General features: G+C 31.8%; 1 protein-coding gene across 3 annotated transcripts; it reads left to right on the top strand.

Moving 5' to 3' along the window:
- The first annotated feature begins 383 nt into the window (after nt 1–383).
- On the top strand, nt 384–23520 carry LOC132722377 (dentin sialophosphoprotein-like). 3 transcript variants are annotated; one of them, XM_060706871.1, is made up of 3 exons: nt 384–678; nt 4126–5784; nt 21696–23520. In XM_060706871.1, the coding sequence occupies exons 2-3, from the start codon at nt 4281–4283 to the stop codon at nt 22061–22063; spliced, it is 1872 nt and encodes a 623-aa protein (XP_060562854.1). In that variant the 5' UTR covers nt 384–678; nt 4126–4280; the 3' UTR covers nt 22064–23520. The 3 variants fall into 3 exon arrangements, with proteins under 3 accessions (XP_060562854.1, XP_060562856.1, XP_060562855.1); XM_060706873.1 differs by lacking the exon at nt 384–678 and adding an exon at nt 685–825; XM_060706872.1 differs by lacking the exon at nt 384–678 and adding an exon at nt 3047–3552.
- The last annotated feature ends 1820 nt before the right edge of the window (nt 23521–25340 follow it).

Genomic DNA, 25340 nt, shown 5'->3' with positions numbered 1-25340 from the left:
CAAACACTGTTATACGTGGTAGAGTTATGCCCTTAAAACGTGGAAATGCACTTAATTTGTAAACATTGTGAACATCAAAGAATGGTTTCCAATAAGTTTTTTTATTCTGTTTACTTTAAAAACAATGGCGATCGGCGTATAAAAACATTGCATAAAGCATTCAATATGTCGTACATACTCGTACATGTAGTAGTTAAAACAGAAGAAAAGAAAAAAAAATGTAATATGTCCGCAAAATTCATTAACATCGTTTTACGTTCAATCTTATATTCTGTCGAATTATTAAGGAATTTATGACTATTAATTGTTGCACTAGTATCAAAATAAAAAAAACAAACAAACATAAGTGTCCCCGTGAGCCTGTAAAATAATTTAACTCTCGAATTATGTTTAAATACAAAATTAAGCCACGTCGAATTATAATGTCCAAAATAATAATAGTGTCATGTAATCGGAAATTGTCATTTATTGACTCGGTAAATACGAAACATTTCGACCATTTCCACTACATAAAACTTGTATAAATAGCCGGGATTGGTAAATATTGAACAGCAATTTTAAATTCATGAAGCTTTATCTATATGCTATATTGATCGACTCTAGTTTTTGAAATTCATTCTATGTTTTATAAGAGAAACGCTGGAATGACAGACGAGTCAATATATAGGCAGGAGCGAGGTAAAAACAATTAATTTAAGCATAAAAGCGTTTAAGTGAAACGGTTATTTTATAAATGGATTTGTTTATACCGCGGCTAGTTTTAAATTATGCTGATCATATTGAAATCAAAGGGCTTCATAATGGTAAATGTGTGGATTTAAACAGGTAGATATAAAACGTCATGGAATACAAAGTGTTTTCTGTTCTGAATTGTGTATCTTAAATTACGAGGATGTAGTTTAACAACGGTTTCAATTTCAGGTTGTCAAATTTTCAATTGATTAAAATTAAATTCATAGGTAGGTAGAAGGTAGCTATTAAATGCCAATTTCTTATTTACGACAGTTAAAGTAAAATTATCATATTATATGTTTAGAAGGCTTGTGAAAGTCCGTACATCAAAAGAGTGTTACTAACAAAAAAGTCGGACCAGGAATTTAATAATTGGTTGTCTTCAAACGACAGCTATGAATCATCTTTAAGTATAATATAAAAGCGGCAAGAGAAAATCTTATAATACGAAAGGTTGTTTATGGATATTCAATTTGTATTTAATAGGTTTTTATGACTTCACTTAAGGTTAACGGTTTAAAGACTTTTTCAGAATTTAACAAGTATAAGTTTAACAAAGATACTGTAAAGAAAGGAAATATTTCGAAGCTATCTTCGGATATTCATATCAATGCCTTCAGAATCATTTCTATCTAAAAACACATTTGAATTCGTGCCGTATTTTCATCCGTTCAAGCTTCTGGCAAATTGAATATTCGCTACTTAAATAAACAGCCCTTCACAATTATATCCGAGAAACTAAATTGAGTCGGGACACCCTAAGGCTTCTATCCGAGAAACTAAACTGAGTCAGGTCACCTTATACTAAGTTAACTTTTTCTCGCTTCTGTTGGAGAAACTAATTGAGTCGGGACACCTTATACTACGTTAACTTTTTCTCGCTTCTATCCGAGAAACTAAATTGAGTCGGGACACCTTAAGTTAACCTCTTCACGCTTCTATCCGAGAAACTAAATTGAATCGGGACACGGGACACCATAAAGAGAAACAAAATATTGAGAGGCCACCCTCAGTGAACATGTTCATTCTTCGTTATAAACACAAACGGTGTAAACGCCCTCTTGTTTATATTTTAATGGGTTCTTTTCTTAGAAACGATGGCGAGCAGTTCTAAAAACGAGAATAATTGTTACATTTTCTCTATGAATATTCCGTGTTTGCTTCTAAAAATCTTCCACCGATCCTTAAATTATTTTCCCATCTTTCCCTCTATATTTACCATCTTTTTCTTTTCTCTATAAATCTTACTCTTTCCCTCTATAAATGTTCCATCATACCCTTTATAAATGTTCCATCTTTACTTTATAAATGGTCCACCTTTCAATCTATATAATTATGTTCCAGCCTTCCCTCTCTAAATAGCCCATGTTCTCACCTACAAATGTTCCATTCATCCCTCTATAAATGGTCCATGTTCTCATCTATAAATGTTCCATTCATTCCTTTATAAATAGTCCATGTTCTCACCTACAAATGTTTCATTCATCCCTCTATAAATGGTCCATGTTCTCATCTATAAATGTTCCATTCATCCCTCTATAAATGGTCCATGTTTTCATCTATAAATGTTCCATTCATCCCTCTATAAATGGTCCATGTTCTCATCTATAAATGTTCTATCATATTCTCTATAAATGTTCCATCTTGCCTTCTATGAATGTCCCATCTCCTCTATAAATATTTATCATCCCGTCTATAACTATCTCTCTTAAAATGTTCCATGTTCTCTGCTTAAAATGTTCCATAACAGGAATAATGAAATTTTAACTTTATTTCAAATATACAGGGTATTTTTGACTAAAGAATTGAGCTCTGCATTATATAACATTGTTACCAGTTTTCGGTCAGTCTGTCGTTCGGTTGTTTTATATGAACTGATGTTTTTACGAACGATCAAAGAACGGGACATTAAAGAGAGAAATTAAATAGAACGGTGTCTTGAAACCTTAAATGAATTTTAGAATCTAAAGAATTATATAAGTCAATGAACATGCAAATTACTAATCTTTAAATGTAAACTCTACAAACTGCGCTTCGAACTTATTTGAAGATGATTTTTGCTTCACATGAGCGCCTTTTAATTTAAAGGAACATTAATTTTTTGGCCAGTTGGCAAAAAATATCTATGGATTTAAAATCCGTATCAATAAAATGATATTGGAAGTCATTGATGTAGTTTAAATTCAAATACAAAAACCAATAATGCCTTTTTGAAGGAAAAAAAAACTTGGGTTAAAATTATTTGACACCGTGCCAATACGTTGGGTTGTAAGTCATGCTTGAAAAGATTTACCGCTATGATGTGGCGCTAAAACATTAATAATTTAAACTTATTAGGACATTCAAAGGTAATTTATAATATTGCAGAATATACATTGTCGTAGTTTTGGCATTTAAGTCTGATTTTGGCGAAGGTAGCTGATTTTAAAATGATTAGTCGCGATTTAATCCGATATACATTTTATTGGCCACAACTTTACAGTTGTAAATCTATATAGAAGGGATCTTTTTTAATGTAAAAAAAAAGATTTTTGAATTGTTTAAGTATTTTACTGTGTTATGTTAAACGCGTGGCTGTGTGGAATAAGTTCATATAAAGATATGTTATAAACAACTACATCTTTATAGAAGGTTTAAATGGATTTTAAAATAAAGTTTAGCAAATAAGGAAAACCCCGTTTACAGAAAAGAAGATGAGTTCTAACGACAAAGCAGCGTGGGCGAAATAAACTTTAGGACGTTTTAGTTAACGTTTATGCTCAAATAAGTGATCACAATTATTCTAAATAGCTTTTTGGTAGGATTGATTTTAATGAACAGGTTGGTTAGTTTTTATATATTGATATCTAATATAGAAGAAAATATCCCCCTCAAAGAATCTAAAATAGAATTTTGCAATTTCTCGTGAATGAATTAGTATTCAGATCTAATTACACTTGAGCAAAAAATATTATTCATATAATTTCAATGGGTTGAACTTCGATGGGTTTAAAAACCTGTAAAGCGGTTTTAAATTATTACTCTTTCAGCATTATAAACATTTTAATATGACATACCCAATTGGTATAAGTACATAGTTATCTACGTCCTAAGGTATTTATATCATAACTGCATTGGCAGATTTCAATTTTAACAGAAACCCATTTTGACGGAATACTGTAGATCAATTTACCATAATGTCACTTAATATGCGGCTTTTACATTTTACGCAGTAATCAATTATTTACAAGTAGTTTCAAACAATTTTCTACGCTTAAATTAATTTTTCATTCAGCTATAATAGGCAATAGTGATTTCCCGTCTCCTTCCTGCAATAAAGGCTTTAAAATATTGTGCAATCTAATTCAGCTTATATTCTTTTACATTGTATTTTTTTTCTATTTTTTATTCCAGGGATATAAACATTTCAGTGTTCTCGAGTGCGACAGAAGCTTTTAAAATGACTTTAGTCGTATAAATCAACATAGTGCGGGATCATGTCATTCAATTTATAACTATCGCACAAATTTTAACACACTGCCGTGACCTTCTTTTTGAAGATTTAGATCATGGGTGATAACCCAGTGTCAACATCAGCTTCGACGCAACGAAAGCTTCCAATACCTTCGAGTGGTGCCAATACAAACTCCGCTTTCAAAGGAATACTGATAAAGCCCAAAAGAATTCTACCGGCTCAACCCGATAACCCAAAACTGAAAAGAAACTCTCAGCAGACGAATGGGTCTGAATTTAAAGCAGACGAAGTGATCAATGAAACTTCTTCGCGGGCGGATTTTAATCCATCTTGTAAAAGTGAAAATGCAAATAAGAATTCTTCACACAAAGTTACAATACCTAAACTTCTGATCGATGTAGATAGGCTAAAGACACATTTTCAGTTACACGGTAAAGCGACCGGGCGATCAGATAGTCGTAAAAAGGACTTCAACGAGAATGAGATACAGAAAAATACTGAAAATGAATCGGTACGGTCACAAACTGAGTGTACTAATGTAACTAGTGAATTTTTGTCTAACGAAAATAAATTGTATGATTCGGTTGGATTAACTAATTTGAAAGTTAAAGAATGGTGCTCATCTGGTGAACTGGCTAATATGACAGCCAAAATGTCAGCAGATTCAACAACGACAAAATCAATCGAAAGGAGTATTCGTTCTCCGTCCCCAAAAAGCAACACGACTTGGGACCGGTCCAGCTCGGGATACAGTAGTGACGAGCGGGCCGATCCTCGGTCACCCCCACCCAGTCATAGTGCGAGTGCTAGTGTAAGCTCTAAAACCGAGACTGAGCTCACAAATGACGATGATGTGTTAGCTTCTAACACTGAAGATGCCAGTGAAAATCAGACTGATATTGAAAACGAAGAGGAATCTGAAGAATTGCCATCACAAGATAGGGACAATAGTGACGATCAAACATTAAGTGCAGAAAATAGTGCAAGTTCGAATTCTTCTAATTCTTTAGGTACCACACAGACTAGTGACAACGAAGTACTTATTGCTGACAGTGATAGTACGCAATGTGTATCTTGTGAAGCAAACAATAATGGTGCCGATAAAAACGAAACAACGAATTCTTGTGTTAGTTTACCTTTTGATAATTCAGTTGGCTCTAAGCAAAATGCGAAGCGGTCGGCGTGGACCGCGCATTCACCTTTACCGGGAAATGGCAGGATACAGTACCGGAAGTCCGTAAGTGAGTCTATGATCAGTTTACGACACACCAGTCGACAGGGTATGGTGGAAAATAACTTTGATGGACTTGAAGTATGTGGTAAATCTTTTCCGCAATCAGCAAGTAATAACATTGCCGCCAAAAGTGACTCTACGCCACAAGATGGCGCTAATTGTGAAGCAAGTGGTCGGCAAGAAATTCTTAGCCCGACATCAGCGTTTGTTCATGTTCCACGATTAGGAACGTCTATTGGAAGTGAACTGCAACAAAACGACGCTAGTGGTCAAGAAATGACACCACGGTCACGGCTTTTGCGCAACTCCCTACCGCAGTTTCGTAATCCAAGGGACATAAAAAGTCTGGGACTCGGACCTAACGGTAAGTAAACAACAATTAACAATTAAATAATTTTGTGGGGCAGGAAAAAATCTTGGATGTCATATGGTTGGCTATGGCAAAAATATTTTTAGTTAAAATACAATACAATTCATAAATGATCATAACATGACTTTGCTGTGGTTATCTAAACATCAACAGCCATTGATTAAAAGTAAAAGAAAGCCTTAAGACTTTTAATTTTTTAAATCAACATAAATCTACCCTAACAAAACAAATCGTTTGGAAACCAAGGTCACACATAGTGAATATTACCCTATATTTAAGTATGTACATAATTAGTGCCACAAAAGTACACAAAATGTAAAGGTTCGGTCTAAATTTGAGCCTTAATTCAAACATGATCCTCACGGGCATTTTCATCGTTGGTTTAGGTCACTCTCAACTTTAGGTATATTTTGAAATGATATTAAATCGTGAATGGAATATGTGTGAATCCATGATATAAACTTCTATTTAGGTTTCTTTTAATGCCTGGCCAATATAGAAGTGCATACATTAGTCTTCTTTTACACAAATTCATTATAAACACCAAAGCGCACAAATAGTATTTTTTACTGGTACCCTTCTTTGACTTGTTGCTATTTTTTATGAAATAAAAATCGTATCTGAATTCAACTCAAACTTTTGATACATACATTGAGGGCATTAGTGCTCGTAACAATAACATTGAAGAGACTGTTTATAATTAGTTAGATAGAACAGAAACGGTCTTGCGAAACGAAATTCGATAGTAGGTTAAGATAAAAGATGATTGTTTTTGCTTTTGATTTGAGTCTGGATATTTAAAAAAAAAAGAAACAGTGGCAAGAATAAGAGTCTTTAATTTTAACTGCAGATAAACTGCATGCACCAGTCAATGTTGTCTACGGCCCATTATCCAGGAGAAGTACGGTGGGTAGCGGGTAGAGAGATTTTTCTCAGCACTACCGGGACGATGCTTTTGTCTGAAAGTCAAATGGATTACACTGTTTCCAAATCACAGTATCGGGACTTTAAGTGAGGGTTTAATCAGCAGCTGTATGTCTCCGTACGGAGGGACTTTTACTTGGGATTTAAAAATCCAAAAGTCAGAGTCCCAGCTTATTTCGAGAGACTGGGGGTCGTTATTTCAAATGACTAGTGCATTGCATTGTTTTTAAACAGTGATATTGTTTAACAGGTATTTTTATGGAATGTAAACAAAACATTGAGCCAAACATTTGTAACATTTACAAGTTTAAAAAACCCTTAGATTACTCCCCCAGATAAACTTCAGTTAAATAGGGAGTAAATAGCTCCGCGGTGCAAACTTCTTTAATAGTTTCAAAAGCTTTGACGGCCTTGTTTTTGTCCGTGTATATACAGTGAATAATGGAGAAGAATTTGGAAGTTATAGATCTCTATAGTAAGATCATAATCACTGTCATTATTAACAATTCATATCGCTATTGATTTAACCTGGTTTGAATTTTACCTCGGATCAAAACAATCTATGGTATGTTATCCTGGCTTTTTGAAAAGCATTATAAATTACAAACTCGATAATTTATAACTATAGCAAAGAAGAGAGGCGATTTCCTACCATTGTAGTTAATAACTATGAAGAAATATTTATCGCTGGCGAGGCATTACCTGGCTTAAGACACGGTTTTTACAATAAACCAACAAGATAAGTGTTTTAAAGTGTCTCCCGACGTCAATAAATTTTAATGTAATACAATTACTTGTTTTTTCAGGGTCATGTTTGTGAATAACTACTTGCGAATTGCATATAATGTGCTTACATTTAGTTTTTAATATAAAAACCATCCTGCATAGCTCAATCGGTTAAGGGTTCGATTCCCGGGCTGGCCACAGTCTTTCGAATGAGACTTTTAATCGAGGTCCCGTGTATGACTGTTTAAACACTTAGCACGCTAAAGAACTAGGTGAAGCTTCTGGAATTTTGGCATCGTTTTGTATCTGTATCTTGCACTATCCTTGACTTATATTATTTTGGAGTACTCGCCCATATGGACAACCGGTGGCGAGTATAACTTAACTCAGATACATATATACTCTTTAATATCTTCCTTTTGTACAAGAATGTATCGAATGTATTTATTATTATCATTATTGTTATCATTATTATTATCATTAAGACTTACTAAATACAGACGGACGAACATTATGCTTCATTTCTGCGTTCAACTATGCCAATACATTACAAAGACTTGAAATTTTATTTACGTTACCGTAATTCCTATTTTATTGACAGAGTCGTATTTACGAGTACTTGCCTTACTGTAGATACTGAATCGCACGTATGTGTAATATAAATTGAACATTTAGATCAGAAACAAAATTAGTAAGATGAATAAGGCCTTAAAGCTGGTGTAGGGACTACATAAAACAACAACAAAACTTATAATTGAGATTTCAAACCTTAAAGGCACATTATGCCCCAGAAACAAATAAATTTGTACTTCTTTAGAAAGATCAAGACATTAATTTTATCATGTTTATATAAGAGAAATGTTAGATTCTGTTACCTAAAAAAGTAGAATAAATGGGAAATTATTTGTCATAAAAGTAGCGAAATGTAAATAAAGTAGTATTTTGACTCCCATACAAAGTACTATTTCACTATAACTGTACATATTGTAAAAATTAAAAACAACAGATGAAAAAGATGATTCTGGTAATTGGCTAGTAAGTAACTTTTTGGGTACTATTAATGTACACCAAAATTAAGATGCTCAATGAGCTTAATGGGCTTTGAATTTACTTTTAAATCTAAAGTTAAAAATTAAGAATTCCAGTGCGAAACTTAAACAACAAACTGCCAACAACTAGTATAAAGTTTAACCTAAAAAATTAAGCAGAATTCCAGGAATCAAGTTGGGATCTAAATCCTTGAACTGAAAACTAAATATTTAAAGCACATTCTGAAAACCTATTCCTTAAGTTCGGATGCTGCATGCCTCGTTGTGAGACAAAATATTTCAAGAATTTCAACATTGAGGAAAATGCGCTAAGATTTTAAAAAATGTGAAAATATTCACAATTCAAGAAATACCGTATTCCTACTGCGTGACTAACGCAGTAAGGGCTATTTCTATATATTTTGACATACATGTATTTTGGCAATTTTCGTATATTTTAAGTGCCTTTTAAAATGAATCATTTGCTTTATTTGTTCACTTGATAATATTTAACTTTTTAATACATTTTAAAGATAAATCATGAAAATTAGTATGAATCGGGAGGCATGCTGCTTTAAGCTGGGAACTAAGAATAAAAAACTATTATTTTTATCTCATAATATGCACTAAATGTGAAAGTATTAAAGGAGACAAAATTTAAGACTTATAATTTACATTGTATATCAACAAATAACCGACATTATTTGGTCTACTTTTCTCTAAAAATAATCATCTTTACTTTTTTACTTACCATGTACTCAAAATGCTTTCACGGTCAAATCTTATTTGCTTTTATGGAAGTGAAAGTTTTTATTGAAATTCAAAAAGTCAAAAAACAGTTTAAAGTAGTGTATTGTACGCTTAATAGGGTGCTGTAATACATAGGAAATCTTCACAAAATTTATCCCATTTCTATAGCTTTGTTTACAGAAATAATTATGTTCTCAAAAACGTTTACAAAAAAGATTTGTTGTTTACCTTTATTTAAAGAATGCAAGTAGTTAAATTGGATGTCTTTTAAATTTGATATCTGGTATACAATATCTTTGAAAGAGGGTGGTTTCTTCCAAAGTCTGTTTTTAAGGGCGTTCACCATGTCATCCCCCTTTTTAACCTTTTATAAAAAACAGTGTAAATTTAAAAACCCGGGAACACCTTGGGGGCTCCCAAAAAAAGTTGGTTTTTGAATTTTTCCCCCGGATTTTAGAAGTTGGAATTTTTTTCTGAACAAGTAGAAAATTAAAATTTACAATATATATTTGAATATATTATAACGGAGATTACATAACGATATTGAGCATGTTCTGAGCCTGTAATGGTGCATAAGTCTCACCCTTCCTGGGTTGACAGAATGATTCTATAAACTCTGATGACTTTGGCTCCAAATTTCCGGCAGATCTTTATACTCGAAATATTAGGGTAGTTTAAGGGCCATAAATATTCGTTATGACAGGAAATTTACTTGTGCCCCTGTTTCCGAGAAATTAATCAAACACATAAACTATAGATACATTCAGACATTCAGTGCCCATTTTTTTTCAACATATTTATATGTTTCTATGAAATTATAATAATAAAATACTTTCAGTACTTTGATCATTTCAATATATACATGTAGTACCTGTCCTTAAACCTTGTTTTTATTTTGATACGTGAGAAAAAAAAATCGAGCCTGAGAACAAATATGCTAATTTGATTAAATCATGTATTCATATTTCGGTGTTTTAAGTATATTTCAATTCATTTCCATCAATCATCAATCTTACGATACATTTTGACATTCTTACATGCCTTTTAAAGACCCTGATCGAAACGCATGACATAAATACGGACTGACTTCTTATCCTTCTGTATTTAAATAGTATTAAACTGTAGAGATATGTGATGTTTATATAAACAAAACTGACTTTTGATACCCGGTTTGCTGTACATCCAACGACGATAAATTACACAGATCACGTACAAAACCCACTGGGTATTTGTAGGCGAAAGTTTTCTCTCAATCAAATCTAAGAGAAAAAATTGACTTTATCATATTAAGTAATACTAGCCCAAGACCCTTCATTGCTATTTATTCTCCGCGTTTCTGCTTTCATAGAAAACATTTTGTTAAGATAGGCTATAAATAATTTCTATAAAGTGACATGTCATAAAAATGCAATTAAGTTCAGTTTAATAAATTTTGTACAAACGCGTTTTAAATTATTTCACTGCTTAAGTTTTAAATGTCAGTCGGGTTTTATTGCACGGATTACGAAAATGCAAACGTCAAGAAATCGGTCGCACGTGTTGGGTTGTTGTTATTTTTTGAAAATAAATAAATGTACATATTAAAAAGGGCGTATCTCGTAGGCTATAAATAGAAATAGTTATTTTATTTGAACACGCCTCGTTATATTAAAAGACATACATAATAAAAATGGCATAAGTGGAGTGCTTTTACACACTAAATGTAAATAAACATATGTAATAAACACATTAGGCGGATTAATTTATGTATATTTATTTAGGCTCCGCCCTTCACTGTCATTAGTTATATTCCAAAAAAGTCCGTGTTATTCTGTTAAAGGCCCTTTAAGCCTAGAAAATGCTATCAATTTTTATTTCGAAAAACATTTATTTCTATTTTTGGTGTTTCTGTTACAGTTTCCGAAAAGGTAATCATTTTAAATAGACTTTTGCTTCTGGAGATTAGTAAAGTTTAGGTGAGGTAACATTTAGTATGGATAAACAAAAAAAAACCTACTTTGTTTACATTTGAATGACCAATAATTTGACATGAAAAGGAGCTTTCTCCACGTGGTGCGGTTGACATCTTATTAGCTCTAAATCCGTTTTCCCGGCTCCCTTTTCTTCAGAAGACAAAATATTTGGTTTGATGTGCCTTTAAGTCATTTTAAGAGTTATTTCTGGATCTTAGCTGATGATTTTTTGTATGAATGGTGAAAATTGCAACTTTTCATATCATGTTAAATAGCCAATTTATTTTGAAGTAATGGTAATATGTGTCTTTAATTATGAAAGAGTTGTTTCCAGCTCATTATCTAGTGAAAGAAGAAACCTAAAGTTTTATGGCCTATACAAAAATACAGTCTGTTCAAAAAGTCACTTATTCGCCAATGTTTGATTTCGTAGTAATCATGTTTTGTAAATATTACTTTATTTGAGATGTCTTAGTTTTCATGATTGATAACTTGGAATAATGGGGCAATCAATCGATTAATTAAGCCTTTATTTACAGTAGTCTCAAAATTTACTTCTTAGATATACACTGTTGTATTTGTCAAAACGGTAAACAAACATATCTATATAGCACTACCTAGATACGGATACATTCTGTTATCTACAATCATTTCATTCGTTGAAATGCCTTTATCAAATATTTAAAATATCTTCATTTGAAATTAAGTTTGTTTACTTGACGGACTAAATATACATGAATAGCGTCGATAAAGGAAGTTATTGGACTGGGCCTTTATTACACTCTAATAAATTTTCTTTATGTCCAGTTTGCACAATCCGAAATATAGTCAGGTCATATTGTACCAAGTGGTAAAGTGTGTGGGAAATTTTCAAATCCTTTTATATGAATCACATTAAGATATCTAAGAGTGCATGGAATATGTCACATAAATTTGCTTTTCATCATATTAAAGTAATAAAAACTTCCAACTGCTATCCGATCCACCCCACTATAATTCCATCTTCCCCAGCCCCCTCTCCAATCATTTTCTGTCTATATCATTAATGTGTTAAGAAACTTTTGCTCAACGCGACCAGCGACCGCTAATTAGTTAGCTAATTGAGATCTAGCGACCATTTTTACCTGTAAAGTGTTTGTGCTGATTTTTCTTTCAAACTTCAAACATTGTATAGGTCTGGTGCAGGGGTATCTCTGATTTTTGAGTTTGTCGATTTTTTTGTTATACATGTATATAGAAATTTGAAATTCATGAAAGAGTCATAATATAAACTAATTTCACAATAATGTAGTATAATATATTATTATATAACATTGTATATGATATGATAATATGATGATAATATAATATAATACCATTTCTGATGTAATTTATGCTCCATCACTTTTTGAATTGATATATGTGGGTAGCTTGGTGTTTACTTGTGGCAACACAGACAAATACTTGCATAGAATCAAGGAACGCTTTTTATCTATTTGCTTGATAATAAAGTACTGAAATATAGTTATATGATTATACTGCCGTTTGATCCGACAAAACAAAACAAATGCATTTTTCAAAATATACGAGTACCTCCTGTACATTCTTTCGAACGTCTCAAAATGTCATATTTACTGATCACTCCAAGTAACTTGAGGATTTATACAAGATTGTATGGCTTAATCACGAACTTCTTGTTGTGAAACTCTTCAAATTAAGCCATGAAAGCTTTCTAGCGATGTTCATAAGGACATAAGGATTTATTATATCCCAAATTAAGGAATTTATTTAGTTTTCATATAAAAAAATAGGGAAGAACTTATTTATATCTTATACTCATTGTTTGTGGGTCAAATTGGTGCATATTGTTAACAGGAACGGTCACAAAGCGCGGTTTTCATACAAAGTTCCTTACCAAAGATAGATAAATTATGACAAATTGACGATAAATTGACATGCAAAATTGCGGATTTGTGCCAAAGTTTATTTATTTTATCTTTACTTTATGTTGACTAATTTTCTATAGAAGGAAAGGAAATGAGTCAATACCACACACCTCTGCATTGTTTTTATAAAAGCGTTATAAAAAACTAAAATAAGTCAGAGACCTCAAATCCTTTATACATTTATATTTCTTTTAGTAAATGCAATAAAAGATTTTATAAAAGGCTTAAAACACTCACCACTAATCTGAACCAATGCATTATCCAGAATCTCTTTGAAGGGAAAATATTTGTCTACAAATTATTACACGTTTCTTTTGCTACATGGCTTCAATAAATCGCTTGCAAAAAAACAAAAAAAAACAAAAAAAACAAAAACAACAACAACAAAACATGAAAGGTAATGTATACAGTATGTATATCTATTTCCAAAACGCCAAATAATATAATAGTTGTAATTTATTTTCAACCGATATTCAAGGACAAATATGGGACTATAATTAATAATTAAGTATTAAAACGCCATATCCATAATTAATTATTTCGTCAGTAACATACGTCATCGATATGTATCCTATAAAGGTTTTAGCCAATCAGAGCACTTATTACATACATTTCCATGTTTAGGAAGCGGAAATTAACCAGGGACGTTGTTTCCTTTGATAAAACTCGCTGGCAAAGAAAGTTCGCACTTAAAAGGAAAAAAGGCACTCAAACGTGGAGAAAACGTATTGCTTCAAAATAAGAATTTTTTCATCACGCTCAGTTTTAATGGCCACTCAAATATTTGGACAAATTTAGATAACATATATATGGCAACTGATCAAATTTTACAAAATGACGGATAATATGATGTTACGGAATTTGTGCCAAGTTTTCACAATCTTGAATCACCGATCAAGGTCTTTATAGGTGAAACAACATTCAAACCATGCGTGCTTCATGTTTAATTGTATGGATTAAATCTTAGTATTTGATATTTTGTAATTCTTCCGATTGACTTACAGTTTGTTGACTTAGTCTATATTTCTCTTAAGGCTTTATCTTGATAGTTATAATGAACTTATACAGTTGACTCAATTTATTTGGTTTATATCTAAGATTATATTTACCAGCAGTTCGTTAACATTTTAATATTTGTCGTCACCCTTAGAAGAAGAACTTGTTTTTTTTATCTTTTGTAAAGCGTTGATAAGAGTTGAGCAATTCCGCTTCCGAAATCAGGATGAGATAGACGCTTATCGAACTATCTCTATGGTGAGATACTGTCGGAAGTTACGTAATACAAAAAATAATTCTATGCATAAACTATCAAATGTTCTTTGTTGTTGTTTTTTTTAATAATTCTATAGTTGATATAAATATATAATAGCAGAAAGCCAAAAAGCCAGAACAAGTTTTCTTTTTAAAAAGTGCGCTATAAGTGATTTGGACTTCGAGTGTATTTCTAATCATTTCATTTCAATTTTGTTATCGTACGAAATAGAAAAACACCTACACATTTGATACATTTCGATTTAAAACTTAAATGATATTCAATGACCTATTTGTTTTTACGCACAGTTTTCTTTCTACCTCCATTTCATCTTTAATGAAGAGTATCCGTAATCTTCCGGTCAAACTTTAAAGTCAAACATATATAAATTATGTAAAAATGTACTTGCGTAGGCAAAATATTTTTGCATGTTTTATATTTTTGCATGACCTAATGTGGTATGTTGAATCTAAATGATTTAACTTTTTTTAAAAAAAAGTCGATGCGAGAATCCATTCTGTTTGTTTTTACCCCAACCAATGTTGTCAAATGGAATGCCTATTTGAGTATATCCTCAGTCATAATGCCGCGTCAGCATTATTGGCAAATTGTGTTTAGACAATGAAATTATTAAACAAAAGGGAAATTTCTTTTGTAGCGCTTCGACGGGAATGTTTTATACAATGAGAGTCAATATTTTGCTAGCATAACGAAATTAATTATGAAATAGAAATATAAACAAAGCTTCTGTACTTTTTTTCAGTGTCAGTTTAAAATAAGGTTTTCAGGTCACGAACATTGCATGGTACGCCTGTCGCTTGAATTTTTAACAGAATCGTCGCGAATTTAAATACATAGCATTCATTAACCCTTTCCTCTATTTTTCTTAACAGTAATTTTCGAAAATTATGAGTTGCACTAATAAAATACATGACACCTTTTATGTCAGTAAAGAAATGCCCTTAGTTCATATTCCAGCTTAACGCCTCCTGTTTTTGACAAAAATTGGTATTGTCATAGAAAAATGGCATTGTCATGATGAATTTGTATTGTTATAGTAAAATGGTATTGTCATAGTAAGATGGTATTGTTATAGTAAATGGTATTGTCATAGTAAAGTTGGTATTGCCATTACAAAAAATGATATTATGATGATTTGTGCCATGACAAGAAAGGGAAATGTCATGGCAAAATGGTAATTTATCACGTAATGAAATTGCCATGGCAAATGAGTTTTACCATGGAAAAAAATATAATTTTTGTCCTTTGAAAAATGAATTTCCATTTTAAAATGATAATTATGGTTAATAAACCCTGTAAAACATATAAAAGTTAAATATAAGCGAAATTTTAAAGAAAAGTAATGACGTATTACCCATGATATACTTACCGCTGAATGTTTAAACAAGTAGTAGCAATAAATAATTCACAAGTTAATGAATACAACTGTTATACTACAACTTAGTGCATTATTATATCATAGAATATATGAGCCGCGTCACGACAAAACCAACATAGTGGGTTTGCGACCAGCATGGATCCAGACCAGCCTGCGCATCCGCGCAGTCTTATCAGGATCCATGCTGTTCGCTATCAGTTTCTCTACTTGTAATAGGGTTTGTAAGCGAACAGCATGGATGCATGCTGGTCGCAAACGCATTACGTTGGTTTTGTCATGACGCGGCTCAATTATGCTGTTTATAAATTATCATCTTCTACACAAATAACTAAATAACTGTTTCCAGATTGAATATAAATTATCAATATCACCAGTACAGGGCATTGTCAGCTCGCACGCATGTGCCGTCTGGCCAGGCCCAACACTATACAGATGGCTGTAAGATGTTAGCAGTTTAAACTCAAATCCTATCGCAATCATTTTCGACAGTCTAAATTTCATTCAAGGCAGAGCAAAACCATTACAATTTACAATTAAGTTAGAGAAAAAAAACATAAACGGTCGTCATCGTCTGCAATGCCTGATTAAAACAGCAACACTGTTACTTAGCTCAGAAATGTTAAGACTGAGATAATGTGCATGAGAAAATTTGTCCATTGCGGTTGATCTTTTCATTTAAAGATAATAAACAACGAATTTGACAAGACTTGTGAGTTCATAAAAAAGCATTTACAAGGCGATTTAAAGAAAATTGTCACATGTAACAAATCTCTGGCGAAATTTACAACACGTTTTTCTATACAAGATTGTCTGCATGAAAATGTAAAGTTTGATCTGTCACGTTTTAACGATAACAATGGCAATAAATAAAATGTCAAAAAGAAGTTTCAGCAAAAATTTAATAAAATAAAAAAAAACAACACTTTAATTGCTGCACTTTTAAAGACTCCACTAAGGTTTGTTTTACTTGAACGATTTATCAGATTCCTTTCTTTTACTTTTTACTAATATAAAAAGCACGTGTTCCACACGTGTATCACGTGTTAAAGTGACATTATGCTCATTTTTTTCACAGTCAAGTAGACCTGAATTGAGTATACAGTTCAAAGGTTTGGCTGTTATAATGGTGATTGAGAAACAGTTGATTTTATAACATTTTTAGGAAAAAATATAAATCTAACTAAAATACAAAAAGACTGCCCCAGTCTTTTTTATAAATTGAACGTTGCAAGTTAATTCTGCTGCCTTTTTACAGAGTTGTCCTTAGGCCACGTGAGTTATTTATCGTTCATACCCATGCAGTAAATTATAAAATTTAAAGGAATTATAGGCTATGATATACACCTCTTTTGATTTTCGTCTGTTCACTTACGTTATACCCTTGGATGAGCATATTATGTTCATATGTGCTAACCATTAACCATTAGACGCTTTTTTTCTCAAATCGCAATAAGAATTGCGCAAAAAAAAAATCGAATTCAAATAAATTCTATGTGTATCAGTCTGATTGTACCAGTAGATCTATGTAAGAATTTCAATTTAAACATATAAATATTATTCAATCCGTTAACTGAAATTAGTCCTTCTGTTAGCCCTTAGCTTGTTGGATTTCTTTAATTGACATAAACATTTAAATTTATTCAAAATAAAAACGTATCACTTTTGGTTACAGCAGTTAGAGGGTTTTGCATATGATAGTATGTACGAAACGAGTGAAACAAGTGCTATTTTCGTCAGACAGTATAGGTAGGAAAGAAAATGTCATGACATCAAAACAAAACACTGTTTCTGGCCATTTTAACCCCCAAAACAGCCACCGGAATGTAAACACGATGATTTAAAGGAATTTTGGTGATTAAATTGTACATTCGGCGGGATGGTTGACCTTTTTGTCAACCCAGGACGCCATCGATGAAAAGTTGCATATCATTGTTTTAATCTATATAATCAATAGATCGATAACTTAATAAATTATCAGTTGATTTATAATTTTATCAAACAATAGTTAACGATTACCAAATTACAACATGTAAAATAATATGGTCAGGGAAAAGACAGTTTTAATAAGTAAACATACAAATATATGAAAACATTTTGATATTCACAATTCTTTCAGATGAATTTCTGGACTCTGCAGAAGACAAAATTTTAAACTCTTAATCAAAACGATTTTGGATTATTAAGTACGGGTTGCGTGTTTGAAGTTCAAATAGACGCAGCTGTTTATAAACATGTGTTATTTTTCATAAAGTTCAATCTATTCAGACGTTTTTCTTATACCAACATTCAGTCCCCTCAAAACTGAAAAGTTCAGTCACAAACGTAACATATTTTAGACACCGCTTTATGAAAGTCGATAATCACATTACCGCTAATCCGGAGGTTCACAATTTTGGAATAGATTATTGAATCAGACTACATGCGGTTAGATTAGGGCCAGTTGTTGACAGATCAGTCGGGGGGATTTAAACTATCGACTTTCAATGTAAAGAGAAAATAGGGCTGTCGGTATAAAAGGAAAACTATTTTAATGAAATGTTGAACAAGATAACGGGAATAGGTCAGACTCTTATGTAATATTTAGTTAGGAAACGAGCGTGGGTGAGGTAAAAGGATGATATGTGTGTTTGGATTAGAACCGATGTCCGAATTTATCATGTGTCCGAATTTATGAAACAATAAAATATAAGTCGTACTTAATACAGCAGAGAGAAAAAAACTTAGCCTGCTGAATTTTTAACTAGAATTGTCCAGCTGTCTAGTTTTCATATTTTTTATTGGAATTGTCCATTCCTAATGCTGGGGATATCAAGATAAAAGTTCAAAGACTGCACGGAAGTGGTTTCTGATCTGACTCTAAAAAAATGGCAAAGACACTCTAAAATAATGGCAAAGACACTCTAAAATAATGGCAAAGACACTCTAAAATAATGGCAAAGACACTCTAAAATAATGGCAAGGATACTCTAAAATAATGGCAAAGACACTCTAAAATAATGGCAAGGATACTCTAAAATAATGGCAAAGACACTCTAAAATAATGGCAAAGACACTCTAAAATAATGGCAAAGACACTCTAAAATAATGGCAAGGATACTCTAAAATAATGACAAAGACACTCTAAAATAATGGCAAAGACACTCTAAAATAATGGCAAGGATACTCTAAAATAATGGCAAAGGCTAATCACTTCCGGTTCCAGCTATGTTAGGATATTTACTTTAAGAAATATCGAGACCACTGTACATTAAAAAATATATTTTATCAAGATTATGAAAGTAGCGTAAGACAAAATGGAACAGTTTTTACGTCAAAAATACAAATATCCTTTATAAAAATTATTTGGAAGCTGTTCATGTACAAAAAAGTATCTTTTTATCTATATTACTTTTGAAGAAGGGGGAAATGTACGTACAAATACATACAAATACTAAACAAGGTCACAATAGAGTTCATACTCCTCATTAAACTTTTAAGATTGTTTAGATTAAGCTTTTTCTCCTTTGATCTTTTTTATGATGGCATGACCTTGATTAGATAGGTCAAATTATGAGTTTGTTGTATGCATATACTTTCTTTTGTGCATTTCTATTGTTACACTATGTGTTTGTGGAACGCGTGTCTTTCCTATGTCGCTTTTTCTACACTTTATCATGTCCAGATATACTGCAGAATCATATTGGTGCATTAGTTTGACGTTGAAAATCCAGGGATTATGAGTTTCGTCCCCCGCTACTTTAACGTAAAGTACAAAACAGCTATTCTAATGGGGATTAAAAAGAAACCGCTCCCGCCCCTCCCCCGTGCGGTTCATTACATTGATACACGTGAATGAAAACGTAGCTACATTAGGAACTAGGAAACTCTTTTATTCAAACAACAACAACAAATACAACCTTCCAGAGAGAGTCGCCCATATGGGTTGAAGGTCTTGGCTATACATATACACATAAGAAAGTGAAAAATTTATTACGGACATTTATTTAAAATGTCGTTTTGACTTTAAAGAAATATATATACATGTATTTATATTTGCTGTGAACCAATTAAGTTTACCCAATTATCAATCAATCAAAAATCAATATATCTTTCAATTGATTTTTGCATGCATATCATGTTTTATTTAATATCGCGATTGAAATGATTTTGCACATTCCATAAACGGTGGTGTTTTTTTTTTGCTTCAAATTCATTAAGCACCTGTTATTATGCAATTTACTTATTCAAAGAGCAGTGTCAATTTTAACTTTTTTTCTCCACTCAGTTTAAGGACCTATGACCCTGAATGACGTCAGTTATATATGGACCTAATCATAATAAATATTTCCAGTGTGTTTTTGGGAGGACTCCAAGAAATGATCAAAATATATTTAAAGGAGATTATATATAAATGGCTAAATAGTATCAAACATTGTTTATTTAAATGCTGATACGAGGGGGCAATTATTTGCCAACATTTTGTCATCTCAAAATGTGATAATTTGTAAAGATTGTTGGCAAAGACTTCTGCGGCTTTATGGGATATATCTGTACAATATACTATGTGTCATCCATATAAATTAATGATTGCTTAAACTAACCTTTTGTATATACACGTAAACTGATTTAATTCAATTGTTTGTATACAAAATAGTCTCAAAAAAAATGTCGTTTCGACTTTAAAGAGATCTACACCTTTAGAATTTGGAGGAAAAAATCGAAAGCACCAATGGTTTATAATAAAATTGCAGTCTGGGTAAATAGTTCTGTACTATAGTGTCAATAGATTTTTCCTTTGTGATCATGACAAACAAACAAACGTTAATTTTAATGTCCTTTTGTGTACTCGTATTCAACAAGTATCACGCATGCAGTGGCTGACGTTACATATATATTTGTCAAAGTGACCCAGTTATTCTTGATACTTTCTTAAATTTCGTCTGATTCTTTCAAAAGAAACATTGTTCAAGGATCATAAGAAAAGAAACGATTGAAACTTTAAAAGAAGTTCTATTCTTTATGAAATATTGTACTATTGCTGTTCAGTTTACAAGTGAACACATTATCTCTAAATAAAAATTATTCATTTTCCATTTTATTGTATTTGCTTGATCCAAACTCAGTTCCTCAGAACAACCTTAAAGTTTACCAAAAAAAAGCTCTTATTGATTCTGAAAATTCAGTGTTGTTCACATACACACAGTACTCAAATTAAATTATTAAGTTTTTCTATGTATAACAAATAAGTATTATGGGCAATAATGATGACGATGATGATGATGATGATAACGATGACGATGGCGACGATGATGATGAACTTGATATTTACTTAAATTTCGAAATTGAACCGTGGTTAGAACAAATTAGGAACGTAAATTAAGATTAAACAATAAGGGATACAAATGTTACACTAAATACAAATTCAATTAATGCATTAATGCGACATTTCCATTTATTTATTTATTTATATTACCTTTTTGTTTCTTTGTTATTTCATATATTTTTTTTTCATTTAATTTTTGTTTGGTTGTTTTTTGTTGCATAACATAAAAGCAAATTAAACAATTTCTTATACGTGCTGAATATGCAATAACAGCTGGATTTAGTCAAGAACTGATTCATTTTGTTTTGAGAGCACTTGTACTAAGGGCCTGTTTAGTGTGTACATGCTAAATTACACTTAAAACAGAGCTATAAAACACGAAACACTCATTGACTGTTTAAGTCAGGTGACAGCAATTTGTTCAACTGAATTATAAGTATAGTAAATGCTGTGCAATATATCGATCCATATAGAAAGAATATAATAAATTAAAGAAATTCTGCAGTAGCTATGTAGTCAGCGTTCAAACGTGAAGGAGATTTCCAGCATTTATATTAAAGTATTTCTGTACTGTATATGCTTACTTTTATATATAAAATAAAACTCCTGATGTTTTTACTTCATTTTCATCTTTTCTGTATTTGCAGTAAAACTTACCTCAGCCAAAGATGATAAAGACATAAGAAAAACATTACATGACCTAAATTCCCCAAGAAAGCAGCCGATTGGCGGGAAATCGCTACCAATTAGGGCGCGACACCCGATTCAACCAATACATGTCTATGACACAATGACAAATCAGCCAATTGGAACAGCTGTTTCAAATGGCCAGCGCAGTGCGGTGTCAGATTCAGGGAAATACGGAATTCATTTCAGTAAGAAAATGTGGCGGGCTCCATCCGGGCAGCCCGAGAACGCGCAAACAAGACCCTTTTCACCATTTGGAGGAACCCTACCCCCAGCTAAGATAAAAGAGCACGAAAAGAAGAAGCATGAAGACGAGGACGATTCCTAGACGGAATGGAAGTGTCTAATTATTATTTATTAACATAGTCTTCGGACAGGAGGTGTACTCGGTTTCTTACCGCATGTTTATGTACGTCCAGGCCAGTACTTCAAGCAAACGACAAATCGGTACAGGAGGTGATCGAGGAAATTTTTTTCTCGAATATGTTCATATATTGTTCACAAGAGTTTAAATAGTGCTTCGTTTCCGTCCAGAAAACATTTCTCATTGAGAAATGATTTATTTCACCGACAAATATAGTGTTTTGCTGAAAATGCTATGATTCTTAGGAGTTTTTTTCATGGAGTTTTATTTCATCACTGCGTATCGTATTCTGAGAGCTAAGGATTTGATAATTCATAAGAGCACGTGACTACAAAAAATACCGCTATAAGGGTGATACATTTTTCAAAATGTGAGAAAGAAGAAACGTTGTTGGGTTGTTTTTAGGTTGATGGAGAAACATAGTGTTTTTTTTTCTTCTGCGCTCACAGGATCGATCTGCTCTTCTTCATGTCACAAGTCACTAAGAAACATTTTTTCACCCGAGATTTCATTTGGTTCTTTCATCATACACTTCTGAACATAGAAAGTTCATAATTTTTAGATAGCACATTTTTCAGTACGCAAATTGAGATCTATAGCTATTAACTATCTTAAAATTGTGTTTATATGAGAAAATTAGAAACAAAGTTGAACATTAGTTATATGTCTGTTACATTGATAAGTTTTTGTATTGTTTAAAATGTGATGTTTTCAATTAGAGATCAGCTTTATTATAAAGAAAACTCGATCTGTAGCTGGAAATTATTTAATTGAATACAGACATATATCATGGCGTTTTCAGTGTCAATCTTCAATATTCACGTTAAAAGTGTTTATATCTATATGCGGAATAAAAAAAAACTATGTAGTATAATTTATTTGAATTTTGCATGAAGCTATAAAGTTTTCATTCTTCCTACATGTTAAATCTGACTAAAGTTATGACCGACTTATTTCTTACTACTGAGCGAAGTCAATGATGTTTTAACAGACAAAAAAAACAGAAGATAATCTTTATTCGAATTTAAATATGGACATAGAAATAGAATAATTATATAGATCTGTACACTAACAACAATTATACTGAAACGTTTCTATGCTATCAATGCTTTGATAGTTTGAAAGGGTTCGATATTCTAGAATGGTTTTCATTAACAAGAAAATAAGTAAAGATGCCAGTAAGATACGATAGACATACGTTTTCCGTTCTGTGAATGGAAAAATTAAACATGCATGAAGTCGGATATGACAGCAAAAAGCCAAAGAACTTAGAACGTTTTAACTTTTCCAAGAAATGTATTTCCATGTATCCTTAGACATTCTATATTCTATGATCATGTAAGAATTGGGACCAATTTCAAATGATTTTGCATGTTTTTATCTGAAATACTGCATGAATTGAACCATTCAGGTACATTTGCAGAAATAAAACACAAAGGCCTTCGACATTCGTTAATAAATAACTGTACATTTGTAGTACTTAATCACGTAGGCCTATCATTTATGCTGTTCATGACATAAGGTCTATCATTTATGCTGTTTATGATTAAAGGCCTATCATTTATGCTGTTCATGTTTAAAGGTCTATCATTTATGCTGCTCATGACTAATCATATGTCAATGCGTTTGTAGTAATTGATCACCCAGATCTACTACATTCGTGATTTTTAACTGTGCATTTAAAGAGCATTGAAAATTAAAGCAGCTTGCATTCAGATAAGTATACATTTTTAACTCCAAATATGACACTTAAGAAAATTTTAACGGTTAAATAAATATAATAATAGATTATTGGCAAGACGTTTTTCATGTTTTTGCTTTGCTATCGATGGCTATTTTTCCAAACTGCGTCAATATATTTTTGTTTTCGCTTTTTTGCAAACTGCCAAAGCTTAGGCTAGTTTGAGCCAATGATTTCGTTTACTTGGCTATAGACTTCTTATTTACAATACTTTCCAATTTTACACGACATATATCACGAAGCGTGCTGCTTTAAAATATATTTATATCTCGAAGAAAAAATGATATCCGGGTACAATTATTCATTTGTCTATGAATAGAAATGTACGCTCAACACTTTATTTTGTTTGCTATGATGACAAAGGCACATTTTATTTATAATTCTCGTACGTAAATTTTTGTAATATTAACAGATCTTGTAAACTTTCTTCCCATTTTATGTACACTTCATACAAGATGGGTTTTTTGTGATTAAGATGTGATTTAGTTTAGTTAGAGGCACTTTTACATGAAATTTACTGCTGTTCAAATTCCATTGTAAATAATGCTCATATATTGACGTTATTGAATATTGAAGTATAATATATGCCATAAAATCGTTAATATATGTAAATGTTATATATATTACATAGTGATATTTTCCCCCTGTAATGTGATATTTTATATTTAATTTATTAGTTGCCACTTACGATTTTGAACGTGTACATACGAACATTATTTATTGCGTGTTATTTTTTTCATGCTTTTTTTCTCAAAGCTGTAAATTACATATTTACCTACTCTTTTCTCAGTCATCACTCGTTATATCTTGTCACTAGTGCCAAATATAGAGCTTTGATCTATCTCTGTGATACATTATTTTATGAAAAATCCACAAAGTGTCCATACAAAAAGTAACAAAAAAATACATTGTATCTATAGCTGCTTTAGGATAATGTGTTAGTCGAGGTGAAAACTTTGGACAAGTGTATTATTAAATACCCATACAAAAAATTAACTTTGTCAGTGCAAATCCAGCTGTATGTCGGTATTTCATCATTTCCATCAATGTTCTGTCAGTTTTTTTCCCGATTTTTGTTACCATAATATTACTATCTTATATTGCCAGTTATGGCAGTAGCTAATTATCGGTATTTGGCAAATTATTTGGAGTTTTGCACGAGATTGTGCTGGATGTACTATCCTAAAGTGTGAACAAAACTAACACATTGTCCTGAATCTGTTATAAAAATATTTAATTCAGTCATTAACAACATTTTTATTTTTCAAAATTGTTTTCTTCCTGTAACAGAAGTCCTTACATTGTGTAAAAACTGTTTACTGGAGAGAAAAAAAGTAAATTCCTCATTTGAAATAAGATTTTTTGATATCAATTTTATTTTTAGATTCATTTATGTTGCTCATTAGATTTGTTGAATCCGGTCATAAGATGGTGATAAGTGGTCTCAAACAAATAATTTGTTTTCTACACACGGACATATACACGGACATAGTTTTATTC

The sequence above is a fragment of the Ruditapes philippinarum genome, unplaced genomic scaffold, assembly GCF_026571515.1.
Source record: "Ruditapes philippinarum isolate M1 unplaced genomic scaffold, ASM2657151v2 ctg2596_1_1_1_1, whole genome shotgun sequence".
Classification (NCBI taxonomy): domain Eukaryota; kingdom Metazoa; phylum Mollusca; class Bivalvia; order Venerida; family Veneridae; genus Ruditapes; species Ruditapes philippinarum.
The sequence above is the reverse complement of the archived record's forward strand: the minus strand, read 5'-3'. Positions and strand labels throughout refer to the sequence as shown.

Coding starts and splice junctions, on each gene's coding strand:
- LOC132722377 (XM_060706871.1), top strand. CDS start 4,281: ATGGGTGATAACCCAGTGTCAACATCAGCTTCGACGCAACGAAAGCTT. Junction 5,785..21,695: donor TCTGGGACTCGGACCTAACG/GTAAGTAAACAA, acceptor CTGTATTTGCAG/TAAAACTTACCTCAGCCAAA.